Here is an 18,579-nt window from a genome sequence, read left to right on the forward strand (position 1 = left end):
TCTGTCTGGGACGGAATAATAAAAAGAAAAGACTCTAGACATTAGCAGTTTTCGCATGATTCGTGAAAATCTCCGAGTTTTGGAACCGTTTGATACTTTTAAAATTCATTCTAAAGGTATTAAAACGGTAGCTTATCAGTCAAATAAAGTTTTAAAACTAAAATTCTTGACAATTGCGGTACTTGAAGCAAGTTTCATCACGAAAAGACCAGCAATAAACTGGACATTAGCGGTTTTCGCATGATTCGTGCATGGTCGGTTCTAAATCATCGAAAACGCATATTTTCAGTATGCCTTTCGGGTAAAGAAAGTAACCCTTACGTATTTTGATCGCTGAATCCGATTATGACCTCCGTTTTTGCCCATAACCCTCAAATTTCCCGGAAAAGCCAATTTTACTAGGAAAAATGAACATTTTGGGGCATTTTCAGTGTTTTTCAGACTGCTATCCCCTGCATAATGTAGGTAAAATTTTTCGTAGCTACAAGATGCAATTATGCCGATGTCTTTTTAACTGATGAGTCCGGAAATGACCTTAATTTTTCCCGTTCTCCTCTCAGTTTTCCGGGAAAGCAACTTTATCCCGGGCAAATGAGCAAATCCGACGCATATTTTTCGTGCATGCAATGTATTTTTGAAAATTTTCCTGGACCCGTGGTAGCATGTTACTCATGTATTTTGAGCTGCTAAATCCGAATATGACCTTGGTTCTTTCTATCACACTTCAGATTTCCGGTAAAGCCGAGTTTTCCGGGCCTAAAATTGTGTATTGTAAAAGCTTTGCCGGATCGAAACGTATTCAAAATTCAATGTATAAATGTCTCCGATATGTGATACATTGGTTCCTTTGTATTTAGATCTGTTGAATTCTAATATGATCTCAGATTTCTCCGATCACCCATCATTTTTCCGGAAAATTCGCTTTTCCTAGGAAAACGCTCTTTTCAGATATTTTTGCGATGATTTTTCTGCTTCAAGGAGTTTCAGAAATTCTCCGGTAGGTGATAACGAATTTCTAAGGTCATATTCGGGTTTTTCAACTCAAATTACATGAGAATCGATGTATCACACATGCGGAAAATGTTTTGAATTTCCCTGGAAGTGGGAACAGTCCGAACAAGCTTTTGGCCCGGAAAAATTGGACCTTCTAAAAGACCGGGGGGGGGGGGGGGGGTTGTCAAAGATGAGTGAAGGTCAAATTCAAGTTCAGTGCCTCTTAAGACAGCACGGGAGACCTAAAGAGGATCTCGGAAAATTTCTGAAACTCCCTAGAGCAGAAAAATCATCGCAAAAATATCTGAAAAGAACGTTTTCCTAGGAAAACCGAATTTTCCGAAAAAATGATGGGTGATCGGAAAAATCTGAGATCATATTTGAATTCAACAGATCAAAGTACAAAGGAACCGATAATGTATCACATGTCTGAGACATTCATACAATGAATTTTGAATACACTTCGATCCCGCAAAGCTTTTACAATACACAATTTTAGGCTCGGAAAACTCGGCTTTACCGGAAATCTGAAGTGTGATAGAAAGAACCAAGGTCATATTCGGATTTAGCAGCTCAAAATACATGAGTAACATGCTACCACGGGTCCAGGAAAATTTACAAAAATACATTGCATGCACGAAAAATATGCGTCGGATTTGCTCATTTTCCCTGGATGAAGTTGCTTTCCCGGAAAACTGAGAGGTGAACGGGAAAAATTAAGGTCATTTCCGGACTCATCAGTTAAAAAGACATCGGTGTAATTGAATCTCATAGCTACGAAAAATTTTACCTACAGGGGATAGCAGTCGGAAAAACACCGAAAATGCCCCAAATTGGTCATTTTTCCGAGTAAAATCGGCTTTTCCGGAAAATTGAAGGGTGATGGAAAAAAACGGAGGTCATATCGTCACCTTCCGGGCAAAGTATCACAAGCGCCATACGACGTTTAAAAGTTTCCACCGCTATTTTATTTTTTTACAGAGAAATAGTTGGTTGTAGTAGTCCGAAAATTTCACTGAATTTTTTTTGTGCTGCCCATAAATTCAATGAAATTTTCGAACAGATTCAACCAATAATTTCTATGTAAAAAAATAAAATGGCGGCGAAAATTTTTAAACGTCGCATGGCGCTTGTGATACTTTGCCTGGAAGGTGATGATATTCGGATTCAGCGCCTAAAATGCATAAAGATCACCTAATTTCATCCAGGAGACATTTTTTTATTTTGGTTCGTTGTACAGTATAATGAGGCATAGGACGAAAGATGGACATAAGCGGTTTTCGCATGATTCGGACCACGCCCCCCCCCCCCCCCCCCCTGAAAAGGGCTTCAAACCTAAGGAACAAACATTTTCACCACATTAATGAGTGTGTCTGACCTCCGAGAGTATTTTAACCCAAAAATCTCAAAATTGAAAAAAAATGGACATTAGCGGTTTTCGCACGAGCCGATTCGATTAAAAAAGAGGATAAACCTCAAGATTTGCTTTCAACTTCTCAAAATTTCAAAAAGAAGGTGAACTTAAGAAGAAAAGCAAAAGTCTGTAAATTATTGCAGTGTTGGTGATACTTTATGGTTGAATAAACCCAAATATTTTGGCTAAATGTTTTTTACCTACGTGCGGAGCATACCCTTCATTAACCTGGGGTACATAATGGATATTAACATGCCTCACTTTTACTCTTTACAGGTCGAACTTGTCAAATGAACAAAATGTCCACTATGGGTTTCGACGGACTGACATGACGTCGCGTCGTGGCGTCAGGTAAGGATGCGTATGTGCGCTACGTGCGAGCGACCGGCACTGCGCGCGTGGCGCAGCATATATCTTTCAGAGGATATTTATGCCTTTACAATATGCAATACAACAAAACGGACAAAATTTTTGCCCAAAGGGCCGTAACTTTTGATTTCAACTTCAGAATTACAGCTTAAAGCTGCATAAATTCAAACTTTGCACTTAGGCCCTTTTCCCCCTAGAGAGGTGGGTTAAAATTAAAATTTTTGAATTTGGCAAAAAGTATGTTTATTTTTACACCAGAGAGAAACTTTTTAGAGGTATCGCTTTCCGGATTTCGAAAAACCCAAAAATAAGACATACCCTACACTTGGGCCTACAGTGGTTGCGTTACTAAATGGGGCAGAGCAATGCTATGTAGGGTAATTGAAAGTTGTGCATCTAGTGTTGGTGCAACTGTGTGTGACAACAGAAAGTTGCGAATAACAAATAAAATCAAATTTATTTACAGTTTATACAATTTAAGAGAGAAAATACACATAATTTAGTCATATAGCGCCCACACAAGGGCTGTAACACTTTGTACAGTTTCACATGGAACAGTTGCAAAAATAATCCTCTACTAATCAGATAAAATTTACATTGTAGTTAATTGGACAATCATAAATCAATAGTAATAATAATAATAAAAAATTATACTATACATATCTACTTCATAGATATCTTCTGATCAGGAGACAAGGGTCAAGAGATTTGGAATTTTCCTGACATAAAAGGTACAAAATAATTTTTGCGGAGAGTACGGTTAAATTCCATGATGTGTAATCCGCAGACCAGGCAGCAAGGGATACACATCAGATGCTTTGTTTCAACAAGTTAAAGCAAACGGGTGGTTAAAATAAAAAGCAATTGCCAAACAATTCATGCTTCGTTTGCAAAAAATTATCTTTCCTGATCATTTAGTATACTTGACAACCGCCTGCTAAGGTACAACACGCCCCTAAAAGAGCCTCGCCAAAAAGTGGTGTTTTTTCGCCCCTTTTTTTATACCCGAGTTGGTCAACCGGACAGTGCTCAAATGAAAGCCTATGGTAAGGCAAACTTCCATGCAAAGTTTCAACTTGAAGTGACCCCTGGTTTAGGCTGTACAGCGTTGCCAATTTTCCAGTTTCATGTGCTAAAATCAAGGATATTGGACTATTAGTCCAGTGCATAAGTACACTAGTACACCCAAGTTGGTCAACGGGACTGGGCTCAAACGAAAGCTTATGGTAAGGAAAACTTCCAGGAAAAGTTTCAACTTGAAGTGAAACCTCGTTTAGGCTGTACAGCGTTGTCAATTTTCCATTTTTATGCGCTAAACTCACGAAATACTGAATCATCATGGTTCAACAGACTATTATACCCGAGTTGGTCAACGAAACAAGGCTCAAACGAAAGCTTATGGTAAGGCAAACTTCTGGGAAAAGTTACAACTTGAAGTGAAACCTCGTTTAGGCTGTGCAGCGTTGCCAATTTTCCATTTTTATGCGCTAAACTGACGAAATACTGAATCATCATGGTTCAACAGACTAGTATACCCGAGTTGGTCAACGAGACAAGGCTCAAACGAAAGCTTATGGTAAGGCAAACTTCTGGGAAAAGTTTCAACTTGAAGTGAAACCTCGTTTAGGCTGTACAGCGTTGTCAATTTTCCATTTTTATGCGCTAAACTGACGAAATACTGAATCATCATGGTTCAACAGACTAGTATACCCGAGTTGGTCAACGAGACAAGGCTCAAACGAAAGCTTATGGTAAGGCAAACTTCTGGGAAAAGTTTCAACTTGAAGTGAAACCTCGTTTAGGCTGTACAGCGTTGTCAATTTTCCATTTTTATGCGCTAAACTCACGAAATACTGAATCATCATGCTTCAACAGATTATTATACCCGAGTTGGTCAACGAGACAAGGCTCAAACGAAAGCTTATGGTAAGGCAAACTTTCGGGAAAAGTTTCAACTTGAAGTGAAAACTCGTTTAGGCTGTGCAGCGTTGCCAATTTTCCATTTTTATGCGCTAAACTCACGAAATACTGAATCATCATGCTTCAACAGATTATTATACCCGAGTTGGTCAACGAGACAAGGCTCAAACGAAAGCTTATGGAAAGGCAAACTTCTGGGAAAAGTTTCAACTTGAAGTGAAACCTCGTTTAGGCTGTACAGCGTTGCCAATTTTCCATTTTTATGTGCCAAAATGAAGAAATTCGGGACTAATAGTCCAATGCATCATAATTAAACAAACTAGTTCATCGGTCTACGAGCTGAATACTACCCTGAGATCGTTAAGAAGCGCAACTAAAGGCCATCGTAAACTTGTGTTGCCAATTTATTATTAATTTTTTTAACATAAAATTAAGGTTTTTCCGAGATTTTTGGGGGAAAACGTACCTTCATGGGCTATAACTTTGATGAGTATGGGCTAAACATTACGACTCGATAGTAAATGAACGCTACAGACGGAGAAAATTGAATTCCGAACGCAATGATTCAGTATTTCGTGAGTTTAGCGCATAAAAATGGAAAATTGGCGACGCTGTACAGCCTAAACGAGTTTTCACTTCAAGTTGAAACTTTTCCCAGAAGTTTGCCTTACCAAAAGCTTTCGTTTGAGCCTTGTCTCGTTGACCAACTCGGGTATACTAGTCTGTTGAACCATGATGATTCAGTATTTCGTCAGTTTAGCGCATAAAAATGGAAAATTGGCAACGCTGTACAGCCTAAACGAGGTTTCACTTCAAGTTGAAACTTTTCCGAGAAGTTTGCCTTACCATAAGCTTTCGTTTGAGCCTTGTCTCGTTGACCAACTCGGGTATAATAGTCTGTTGAACCATGACGATTCAGTATTTCGTGAGTTTAGCGTATAAAAATGGAAAATTGACAACGCTGTACAGCCTAAACGAGGTTTCACTTCAAGTTGAAACTTTTCCTGGAAGTTTGCCTTACCATAAACTTTCGTTTGAGCCCAGTCCCGTTGACCAACTTGGGTGTACTAGTGTACTTATGCACCGGACTAATAGTCCAATATCCTTGATTTTAGCACATGAAACTGGAAAATTGGCAACGCTGTACAGCCTAAACCAGGGGTCACTTCAAGTTGAAACTTTGCATGGAAGTTTGCCTTACCATAGGCTTTCATTTGAGCACTGTCCGGTTGACCAACTCGGGTATAAAAAAAAAGGGGCGAAACTTGGCGAGGCTCTTTACTTTCTCTTCAGTGCATGATACAAATTGAGCAAAAATGAGGGTTTCAAGAAACAATTCAAGTGGCTAAGACTTAGAAAAAGCAAACTCTAAGTCACTTACACGGCTGAAATTTTTAATTTTATTTTTAAAAATATTTACTTTTTCCAAAAATTCTAGGAACTATCCGCTCTCCGCTGTTTAAGCTTTTGCACAGAAACACATTCAATCAATTGAGTTTTGGCGAATGATTTTCTTGTAAAGATGGCTGCTGATCACATGAAACTTTATACATCAGGTACAAACAATCAAGGATGCAAGACACAGGCAAAAGGGTGCCTGCTGTATAATAGAGATTTTTTCGACTTACTGGATGAATAATTGGCAGAGGTATCATTCTTCATACCTAAGCAGGTCTGCAAAATTTGGTTTAAATCTTATGTTACCTTCAGTCAGGCCTTTCAGACAAAGGCCTAAATAAAATTTCTGAATATTTGGACAAATGGAAAGTTATTCCGAATTGATTTTGCTGAGGTTCTGCCCTGAGGAGCAAATATTTCTACCATTAAGAGGAATTGGTCTGCGTTTGGTCAGAAAAAAGCCATAAATGGCATGCACAATGCAGTACACTGGAAGATACGCAGGGATATTACCCTCCCACGGCGCACTGGAGCCCCAATGATCCTGCATGGTGCTCATGGCAGCACATCACACCTCCAGCAATTATTTTGTAAGGTCTATTGTACGATAAATACATTTAGAGTGGCCTGAAAAACTTGAGTCAGTTAAGTGGACACTTCCCTTCTATCATGATCAAATTCTGCGAATTCTCAGTAAATGTTTGTTTTTAATCGTCGTTGCAAGAACACTTGCTTGCTGCGGGGAGTCTGTTCGTGTTAATGAAACACACTTTGAATGATATTATCCATTGAAACGTTTTTTAACTTCAATTTGGCAGAATTAAAAGAGAACAGACTTCTTTTCTTTAAGAATGTCCGAGGTAGGTATTATGTAAGGGGCCAATAACAAATTGGAGTAAAGTAAATATTTATTTTTTTCTTCTTCCCAGCCTTCTTTTCTGCTCGTTGCCGTACACATCATAATTGATGAAATTTTTTCCCTGCGAACCCACAACCAAGCAAAATCAATGAAAAATTGTTATTTATTTTTACCGGCAGATGGAAAATGTTATTTAGGCCTTCAGGGAAACTAAAGATGACGATCAAAACAAAATTTTGCACATTTATTTAAACGTGCAAAATGATCCTCCTAACATACTAAAGAATTGGAAAAAAGCTTAATTTTGCAAAAAACTTGATACAGAAGTATTGACTTGACAGTCAATTTAAATTTAGACGAAAAATCTTTGGTATACCTGCAAGTCTGTAGACAATCGATAGGTGAATCATTAGTTCTGAAAAAATATAATGAGAGTTTAAAAGTTCCAAGTAAAAAATGGGAAAAGCTAGATGATAATTTTGAGGTAAAAATTAACAAAACTTAACAGCAAGTAGGTGTCAAAATGCATCCAGAGACTTAAATAAAACTTTCTATAATGTTAACAACTTGACAACCTTTTAAGGTGTGGATACCATGTTTCCATTGGGTTCCTACAGGTTCCTGTTAGGCTTCAGGTCAATGCTAACAGCTATGTTGTGGAGATTTACACAACATTACGTCCTGCATACAAACTTAGGGCTAAGAAGTTTCTTGTCTTTGAAGCAGATCTTTTTAAAGGACCCCGCACACTCCTTATGGAAAAGTGCATCACGATCGATTTTCATTAATTTCTTTATTGCGTTCAATTCATATCAAAATGCTCATGAAAAGTCATCATTGCGCTAAATTTCTACGATGCACCGTTTCCGCACAATACGCCCGCAACGCTTCAATTATTCGGCAATAAAGAGTCGGAGAGATTCCTCATTTCAGCACTCGAGTGAACGGTCGGCTGTGTGTCAATAAGGAAATCAAGGGAACTCCAGCACCGAGCGGGAGTCTTATCTCGGATTCTGCATGACTTTTTGCTTGACCATCCAACTCAGATTCGTGAGGAGCAAAAGGACAGGCAAGTCGGAGAATACAGTGAACGTCAAACGGACGAGAGCGGGAGGGAGATAGCCCCAGAGTAGGCAGGAATAAATAAGAAGACAGACACTCGCTACGTTTTTCCTTGTTCACATCACATCAGTTCTCGAATGCCTTGCTATTTTGACTCTTTATCACCGAATAATTGAAGCGTTCCGGGCGTACTGAGCGAAAACGGTGCAACGTAGAAAGTTGGCGCGACCATCACATGTGGTCAGCATCTTGAGATGAATTGAATGCAGTAAAAAAAATAAAAATCGATCGTGGTGCACTTTCCCATTGGGAGTGTACAGGGTCCTTTTCATTATATCTGGCCATTTTGTTGCAGATTTTCTTGGCAAGGTGAAACACATGTTAAAACTTATTGGGGTAGACATGTTAAGAGATTAATTGATAATCTGAGCATAAATTGATAGATGAACTAAAGAGCACTCTTCATTTGCTTAGTGAAATTTCAGATATATTATAAAAGAACATGTAATGCAGCCAAGCCATTTTAACTGGACACTGGGGCTGTGCGAATATTCGCAATTCCGACTATTCGCGCCGCCTGCCTCGCGCACTCTACGCAAATTGTGAATAATCGCGCCGTCGCGAATAGTGAATTTTTGAACTGACATTTTCAAATATTCGCGCTGTCACGAGGAACGAATTTTCAAAAATTCGCTCCATCAAAAATAAACTAATTTCCGAGTGGCAAACGTGAAACGTTGCGAGGACCTACGCTACAGGGGCGTAGCTAGGAAATTTCTCTGGGGGGGGGGGGGGGCGATGGGACCACCTCTCGTGGTGAAGAGAGCGGGAGGTGGGGCAGGGATGGAGGATTCCGTTTTTCGGGGGGGGGGGGGGGCAGCGCCAGGCCCCCCCCAGGACCCCCCTAGCTACGCCCATGCCTGCGCAGGGCTTCCCCTTTCACCCGAGACATCGCAAACGGCGGAACTCCTTTAATCTTCACCGACTTTGCCGAGTTTACAAACAGCGAGCGCGATTGCGATTGGGGAATAAGCAAAGAGCCCAAATTAAGGATTGGAAGACACAGAGATGTCTGAAATAGAAAAAAAAAGTTCACAAACACATTTTCACCAAAAAAATAAAATACTAAAATGTGTCTGATGATCGTTCGATACTGACTGCCCGCGCAGTTACCTTCAAATCCTGGGAATGTATACGTGACTGCAGGGACAGTCAAGCCAGCATCCAGGGATCTTCAAACACACCTATAACAGCCTAGGCTACTATCGTAGCATTTCATTGTTTTCTGTGCAGGTGTATGAGCAAATGGGAAATTCTTAAAAAAATTAATCACACTTTTTTTGTCAACTTTTGTAATGTTTGCGAATTTTCAAACTTAAGGAATTCATTCCAAATTATTCGTTTTACTATTCGTAGCTGTGAATAATTGACTTGCAATTAAATTGTTCGCTGTTCGCGAATAGTTGCCGAAATTATTCGCTATTCGCTTCGTTCCGAAAATTCACTATTTGCACAGCCCTACTGGACATGTTAAGCAACATAAATGATATAAAAAATAACAATTAGTGGTTGGGAATAGTAACTTATGAAAAAATTCATTAACTGATTTCAAGTGTAAACAGGCCTTCCGATGAACCAGCTCTGCTAAAATAAGCTAACTATCAGAACAAAGAGATGATGAAATAAAGATGATAAGCAAAACAAGTTCTGAGCAGTGGCGTAATGAAGTCAGAGATGGTCAGATGAGGAACATTAGACTACTTTCGACGTCCATCACAAATATCTGGCAGCATATTAGGACAAAAACAAATGAGTTCCATAGGGTCAAGTCATGTTCGCGAGCGAAGAAATAGCCGAACTTTAGGTATATTTTACTTTTACGATGCTATCTGGCATCATATGATGAAGAACGAAAGACCAAGGGACCAAACATAATTTTTCTTTCTATTAAGATGGTACTATTGTATACAAGCTTTTGACAAAATTTCGGACCTCTGCTGTCAATACAGGGTGCTTATAAACTTAAAAGGAGCAAAAAAACTGCCAAATTTAAGATATTATTTATGCAGACATCACACAGCAATGGAGAAATGAGCCCAACGGCAAAAATCATTTTTTCTTTCATATAATTGGTATGAACTAGCTTTTGAAAAATTTTTGGACCTCCACTGCCGTTATGCCATGTCTAAGAAGATTCTAGAGGGATAAAGAGGCCCTAGAGGGTGCCTGTTACATCACTAGTTGTGCTTCGTGAGGAATGAATGAGAGAGTTGATAACTGAAAGGTACCTGGTAGAAGCCTCATGAAAACAGAACAGAGGATGAAGAAGGCAGGTTAAGAATTAGCAGTCATTCTACGGGCGCCATTAGGGAAAGGGGGGAAGAGGGGCAGGCCGGACATTTTCCCGGCCCTGGGTTTTGGAGAAAAACCGTTTGGGCCGGGCAAACCGCTCAACACTGCAGGAATGAGAAATAAAGAGCGGGAAAATCGTCAGAAGTAGTTTGAAAGATGCGCATTTGCTGTTTCCATTGTGAGAAGCTGAGCAAAAGAAGAAAGTAAAAACCTTGTCACTCTTTTGCCCGGCCCTGCAATAACCTGAAATGGCGCCCCTGAATCATTCAAATGGTCACAAGGTACAAGGTGCTGAAACTTCCAATTAAAAGAAAAACGATGCAAGTGCAGCAAAAGAGATTAACATGAAGAAGAGGAATAGAACTTGCTGGGTTCATACTTAGATTTACAAAGCGAGTAACCAAGGAAATTGCCCATGAGCAGAAAATTTCAGAGAGATGGAGAAAAGAGAAAAAGAGTTTGTAGAGTTCCATCTTTTAAATGAACAGTTATACGGGTAAAAACAAATTTGGACCCTACACTACCCTCGTCTTACGAAATATTTACCCCTAGAAACATCTAAGAAGCGACAAAATTCTTGTTGCCTTGGGGCGGAAAAAGTTTAATCTGTGCATGGCTAGGTTTGAAGGATTCATGATTTTTCAGACTCCCTGTCTCAGCTAAATTTCTAATTTTTTTACACATATGACATCAGTGAGATACTGTCTCTCTGTTGTTGGCTATACTTTGTCTCTGTGAGGTGCTCTTTACCAACTAGTAATAGTCTAAGAGCCAGCTGCATTTTTGGCGCCACTACTTCGGCACGCATGAAACTTTGCAGAGACATAGTTCTGACGTCCCTAATAACGGATTGGGCAATATCAGACCTCAAAAAAGGTGCGTCTGGCCGCTGCGCCCCCCGAAAAACGGAAAAAAGCATGCAATAAAATCTAAAGGAAGAGCCACTATGTTCTTCCCTAACCTTTATATTGTACAAACGAATAGTATGGGTACATGTGAACTTAGTTCTAGTCCGGCAGACAATTTCGAGTTCATGTGGCCGATCGGCAGATTTAGAAATTTCCAGATCATTATTAATGAGATTTTCTTGATGGGATACCAGAGTGAAAAAAAGAAAAAAAATTGTTCCTTCCTTTCCTTGTTTGCTTCTAGCGGGCACTATGACCTCTTCACACCATTAAAAAATAAAACCTATATAATAAAATTAACAACCTCAATTGGGGATCGAACTCCGAAGTGGTATTCAGAACCCAGTAACTTTAATCATTAGACTACTGCCCTGAGGATGTGCAAGTTACGGTTTTCAGCTTTATCAAGAAGGTTTCAATCTGATTTTTCCTTGTCACAAACTTCGTTCATTGACCTATGTCAATCTTTAAGCAGAATTATTTACATTATTTTCTCAGTACTAAATTTTCGAGTCCATCTCGAAAGATAAAAATCAAGACATTGGACGAAAATTGTCAATGCACATCTCTATTATCGTTCTCATGGATAAGTTTGTGGGTGTTGTTTTGATTTTAAGTGTAAGGCCCTCAGTTTACCTAATGATCCCAAGGCACTACCATGCCGATTACGTGCTTTATTTGTGCAAATGAGAACTCAAAGAGAAGTGCTGTTTTGATCCCGTTGAAGTTAAAGACTTATGAAAAATGTGAAATTGTGTTAAGCGCTAAAAAAACACACGGTCTTAGATACGGGAATGTAACCTTGCCAAAGTCTTTTTCCGAATACGGTTATCATGTATCTTGTTATAAGGACTTCACCGCTTTAAAGAAGAACTTGCCTGTGTCATCAATTCCTGAAACTTCGAATCTCATCATTTAAGAGGAGGGTCTGGATGCATCAGGTGCTTCAACAATTTGAATAAATAATATACATTTATATATCTCCCCTTTTTCCTTCATAAAAATACAAAATGCACTGGAAAAAGTATTCCCTAATCTCAAGATTATTTTTTTTTTTAAATTTGAAGTGCTTGGTGCAGTACGGGCATTTCTTGCTCGTGGTGTTTCAGAATATTCGTTAAAATGTGTTAAAAAAATTCTAAAAAATAGTGTATTTTCTTCGGAAAATACACTAAAAAAGTGAAAAAATCTAAAAACGTAGTACTTGGCTGCATACCTTTCAAATCGAGAAAAATGTTGTCATAACAACATATGTTGATGTAATTCTTCTCGCTGACAACATGTTGTTATGACAACATTTTTCTCACTTTGAAAGGTATACAGCCAAATACTACGTTTTTAGATATTTTGTCTTCGATAATAATGGTTATGAGACTTAGAAATACCTTCAAAAGGTTGCATGGTAAGTGTGCTCCAACAAGTTTTTAGCGCATTTAAGCTCTCAAGAGCAATTTCAGAATCTTACCGATCGGCTACACGGCCTTACCCTTATCTGCCGCAACAGGGGTATCTCAAAATCTATTCACCTTTAATTTTATCCGTATTTTTCAGTTTTACATGATCAGAGTACCGGAACAAGGTAATAGAACTTTTACGGTTCCCTAGAAGGGTCGTTCAGGCCAGTATTTTCACGTTGCTTGCAGAGCCATTTTTGGGGTCTGCCTATCAGTCGCATGAACTTGAAATCGTCTGCTGGGCTAAAACTAAGCTTACTTGTACTCATACTATGCGTATATACAACGTGAGAGTTTAGAAAGAACATTAAAGCACTTTTCAGGAGCCAAAAAGTGGCTCTTCCGTTCGATTTTATCACACGGAAGAGCCATTTTTGGGGTCTACCGATCGGCCGTATGAACTCGAATTCGTCTGCCGGGCTAAAACGAGGTTTATATGTACCCGTACTATACGTGCGTACAATATAAAGGTTAGAAAACAACGTCAAAGCACTTTCCAGGAGCCGAAAAGTGGCTCTACCGTGCGATTTCATCGCATGCTTTTTTCCGTTTTTCGGGAGGAGCAGCGGCCAGACTCACCTTTTTTGAGGTCTGATAATGCCCAATCCGTTACTAGGGACGTCAGAACTATGTCTTTGCAAAGTTTCATGCGTGCCGAAGTAGTGGCGCAAAAAATGCAGCTGGCTCTTAGACTATAAGCTTTGTCATTAATGATCACTTACTCTATTTAATGCAGAATTTGACTTGTCATTTAAAAAATCAAAGATAAAAATAATCAAAATTTGTAAGAAAATTTCATCAAATTTGCATTAGGCACGGTGAGCACTCAGTTATCTGATCATAATTTTTCTTGTCAATTATAATAAGAGTGAAAACAATAATTGCCTACAAATATTTTGCACTTTAGGCCGACTTAACCTTACATTCTTTGACTAAATTGACAGAATTTACATCCTTATTTGACAGTTCAACTTTTTCACTTCTGCCTCCTGTCCTTGAAATTAGCTGTTTTGAATAACAGAAAACCTTAAACCTAGACCAAAAAAGGACACTGCTGAGGAGATGTATGATGATATGTATTCAAAGTGGATTGCAATGGCTTCCCTAAAAGAGCGTTTCACCGCACTGGGCCAAGTCAAAGATGATTCAAAAGTAGACAAGGTGCTTAGGGATCAAGGTGGGCAAACAATTTTTCTTGGCATCTTGGCAATAATTATATACTCAGTAACTAATTTTAGATGACATACAAGTACAATGCTGTGGCATAAAATCAACCAGGTTGAACTTTATCTTCGTTTTGAAAATGATTTCCTAGACGCTAGTTTCCCTTTAAAAAAAAAGAAGGAGGAAGGAAAAAAAAACTCTTTCATGAGTTGCTTTCCTTTGAGCTATCACATTCTCTGACTGACAAAATAATAGTTTGTCTCGGTAACCTTGGCAGCTGCAGCTTAGGGAGCTCTCAGAGTAATAAGGGTGTTGGACAAAAAGGTTCCTACCAACAAATAACAAATTATACAAACTACTGCTGATATATGGATCAACAGACTACTTCGTTGCCTACAAGAATGGAGAGGCTGTAACTACGATTCTGTGATGTCACGCCAATAGATGAAACTCGACCGCGAGGTAACATGTATTCTTATGGGAGAACGTATGACACATGTTCCTATTGTGCTACATACTATCATTACAAGGGTTGATCTGATGCAAAAATTCATACAAACCTTTTCGAAAGGGAATAAAATTTCACTTCAGAAAACTGCCTGGCCCATAAACATTGTCTGATAATTGGAGAAATGAAAGCAAAACACTACTTAATACCGAATATCGTTACCCCACTAAAATTCGAACAACGCTCATGCAACTTCGGCCAATTGGCTGCGGCTCTGATTGGTTAAACGGGCGATTACTCTTCTAGTTTGAAATCACGAAACTGAGTAGTTACAAAAGTGCAATGTTTAAGAATTTTTTTGGCGGAGAGTTTGGTTTGATACAGCAATTCTATTGCGTGTGGGAAATTTTTGAAAAGAGCATGAAAAAAATGTTTCAACCTCTGCCAATCACTGAAAAATTGTCCGATTTACATTCAGTTTGGATAAGGTGGCTTGTTTTTTGGCGTAGAATTGATTTCTGAAATAAAAAAGTAGGGGTACCATTTGAAAAGTTTGACTTACGGGTGGGGCACCCCCCGCCCCTCCCACGGTTTGGGAAAATGTCTAATACGCCAAAAGGTGTCCCCCTCGATACAAACGAACACGTCTTTTATCGTTTTTCGAAATTCCGACGCGTGCGGCAGATATTCAAGGTGGCTCCTTTTTCGTGAGACACCCTGTATATGGGAGGGCTGAAATTTCTGGACTATCAGCTTTGAGAATTAGATAGTAAGAGAGCTTAATTTGTTAGTTTCTCAAAGAGACACTGGTAACAGCACTGGCTAAAGCCACTAATTTTAAAAATTAACATATCTCCCCCCCCCCCCCCAATTTTCCATTTGTTGTGGCTTTGTTCTCTTTAATGCTGAGCACTTCAGGGCCCGAAGTTTGAACACTGTTACATTCTTGATTGACTGGGCATGTCTTGAACCATTGATTTTTGCGGTGAATTCAAGTGTGGCCTTAAAAATAAATGCAAATGCACTCAGCTTTGACTTAAACGCGAACAGGTAGAAGTAACTATTTGTCAAAATTTCAGCACATTTTTTGACTAAAAATTCTGCAACCGAAGGTAAATAGGTGGTGCATTTTGAATTTACTGGAAGGTCTACTACCTTTTCTGAATTTTGCTCTTTGACCACTAAGTAACACCTTGAGGTTTCGTAAATTCTGTCAAAATATAATTTTCATAGGGTAGAACTCTCTGTTTTAAACTAAACCTAGGATGAAGTTGAATTTGATGTAATATCAACTATGCAGAGACAAAAATTTAAAAAATTATTCTGAACGATTTTATTCCTTAGGTTCTTGATGATATAGTAGGAATCTTTTAAAATATCAGAAAAAAAACCTTTTACAAATTAAAAATGCAAATCTTACAGGGTTTTGTCAGCAATTGAACGAATTCACGGTTATGTGATAGTGTAAAACCGAACCATACCTGCCTATTGGTATCAATGCCAAAATCTGATTTCCAAGTGGTGGAAATGTGAATCAGAAAATTGAAGAGAAAAGGAGTGAATTGATCACTGCAACTATTGGCAAAATAAAGAGAGGGCAAGCCACAATTTCGGAGGTTGGGATTCTGCTGGAGGAGCCTTTTCACCAGGTGCACGAGTTGCATGCATCCAATTTTCGACGTGAAATTGGAAAAATTTGAAAGCGGACAATCACAAAATACATCGATTATACGCCGATTCCCGACAAAATTATCATAGAAGGGACACAGTAATTTCAACGGTGCTTGGTCAAATATTTACTGTACATAAAATATTTAAATGTTTTTCATAACTTACAAAAATAATGTATTAAACAGACTGTACAAGAATAGGTCAACTCTTTCTATTAATTACGGCTGATCACTTTACACAAGGGGCTACTACTCACTAGTAAATGCGATGAAGACAGACAACCTGCTCCATACTATGCAGGGAGACTGCTTGGGAAATCAATATGATGGACCTGACATACACATCACAATAATTGATACGTTAAAATCCGCCAAAAACCAGATTTGATTAAATCATGTTAGGAGGGAATGACTTGGTTTTATTGAAATATTTTCTACAAGGAAACTTTGCCTCTCACGCTTTGCCCGCAATATCCATATAATGTTAAGACAACATACACCCAATCTATTGATTGGTGTTCATGATATCTTAATTGTTGATTGTTAAGAGGAATTGAATTTATTAACGGGAGACATGAAAGAAACCCCATTGATGTAGACTCTTTTGTTTGGAACATAGGAACCTTTAAATTTTGTAGGAGGAATTGAATTGAGTACAAAAAATTTACCAACACCTCGCATTCTAAAAATGTAAATGGTTCTTAGGACTTACCGAGACAATCTGTTGAGATAAAGTTAATTGTGATATCAAGAAAATTTTGAATTAACTTTAAAAAAAAACTTCATTTCAGACTAAGCAAGAGCCCCTGCCTAAATTTTGACATTGTAAAAGTAAGCGAGGCGGCTAACTCAGCCAGAAGTCCTTGAGCTAGAGAACAGGAAAGGGTACTTTTGACTTTATAAAGAAATGAAAAATGAAATTGAAAAATTGTTGGAGACCTAAGAAACAATTGAGGGCAATCCTTAAAGAATAGTATGAGTTAAAAAATTGTAAATTTGGTTCCTTACTAACTTGCACTATAATTTTTCTATAGGACGTGTTTTGGAGCTGTGGCTCCATTGTCAGCCTACAGCAAGTTCGCTTCCAGGTGAAGATGGAGTCAAAACCCCAAAATGCATAGAGCAATTATAATGCAAGTGAGTACATGACCAATTTTTGCTTCATCTCATTAATTGTGACTGACCCCAGAGAAAGTTTTGCACTCAAAATATAAATTCACGGTCAAGACGAAGACTGAAGAGACTTTAATCAATAATGATAGTTTACGAACCATTGATAAGATATTTATAACACAGTATGGAAAGATTGGCTTTGATTGGTAAATTAATCAGAGGCTGTTTTGTTTTCAATGCATGAAACTTGATAATTGACAGTTTTTTTGTTTTATACCGATAGCAGCAGGTGTTCAAATGAGCCGCCGAAATTAATGAGCAAGCCAACAACCTATCTTTCTTTCACTTTCAATAGAAGGCAACTGGTTTCAATGACTTAATTCATAATGACTGCATTAACATAAAATGGTAAAATAAAATTTATAAACATATGTATACATATATTTATACCTACTCTAGTGCTATTTCAATCTGTTTTTTGCTGGCAATAGAGCTCTTTCAGCGATTTCAACTCATCTATTAAGGCCTTATTTTGATTTTCAAGTACAGCAACTCTATTTTCTAGACATTTAATATATTCCTTCTTTTTTCGTCTGCACTCTCGTGCTGCTTCCCTGGAAATAAAACATAAAAAACACAAAAAATTATTTCAGGAGGCAAGGATAATTTTAAGTTATCAGTAGTCTACCGTTTTTGTCAAGAGTTCCCACAGAGGTGAATTTCCAGTAAGTGGGAAGATTAAATATTCATGATATTTCACAAACAAACTGGTTCTTGGTTGAGACATTAATCTATCTCCTTTATTTCCTGTCACATTTTCATTCCCCGCACAAAGGATCTTATCTTATCTCATCTGCGCTGTTTCAGTATTACTCCAAAAATTTAATATTTTTACGGGAGAACCATTGCAAAAATTTACCTAAAAAACGTAGTGTCTATTCTAATCTAACAGGTGTAAAGAAAAAAACCTGTCTGTTTCAGGCAAATTTATGCCTATGAGATCCCCTATGAGAATTAAAATACTAGTAAAACATCAGAAACAGTACAATCAAGAAATGTTCCTTCAAGTAATGGTGGGCTTGCTGCAACCTTTTGCTAGAGCAAAAATAAAACTTGTTTTCTAAACCTAAAAAACATGATGAAATACATCATAATGACTTTCATGATGATCATCATGAAAGTCTCATGAAAGTCTGAAATTCACCACTAATGTCACCACCAACATAAGAATTGTGTGCATGTTTGAGCATCCTGTTTCAAATCAGGATACCAAGCCGAATTTGGAATACCAATGATACCAAGGCCAAAAAAATTTAATTTATCATAGAGAAGTCACCTCGACTTGATCGCCGTTGGCCATCTAATGAGGCTGAAGATGTTCCTGGGTCAAAGGGGCTAATTTTTGGCCCCCTTGAAAGGGGGGAGGGGGCAACGGACTCCAAAGAGCCTCCAGAT

General features: G+C 38.3%; 1 protein-coding gene across 11 annotated transcripts in view; it reads right to left on the reverse strand.

Moving 5' to 3' along the window:
• Positions 1 to 3,214: 3,214 nt before the first annotated feature.
• CrebB (Cyclic-AMP response element binding protein B) overlaps positions 3,215 to 18,579 on the reverse strand; it is a 60,100-nt gene continuing 44,735 nt past the window's right edge. For 8 of the 11 annotated variants that reach the window (XM_072300178.1, XM_072300179.1, XM_072300202.1 and 5 more), the window contains one exon: positions 3,215 to 17,738. In XM_072300178.1, the coding sequence (XP_072156279.1) occupies positions 17,591 to 17,738 (148 nt within the window). In that variant the 3' untranslated portion in view covers positions 3,215 to 17,590. The remainder of the gene's footprint in view (positions 17,739 to 18,579) is intronic. The other 3 variants (XM_072300175.1, XM_072300173.1, XM_072300168.1) reach the window with 3 other exon arrangements.

This window comes from Bemisia tabaci, chromosome 1 (assembly GCF_918797505.1).
Source record: "Bemisia tabaci chromosome 1, PGI_BMITA_v3".
In the NCBI taxonomy this organism is placed as follows: Eukaryota; Metazoa; Arthropoda; class Insecta; order Hemiptera; family Aleyrodidae; genus Bemisia; species Bemisia tabaci.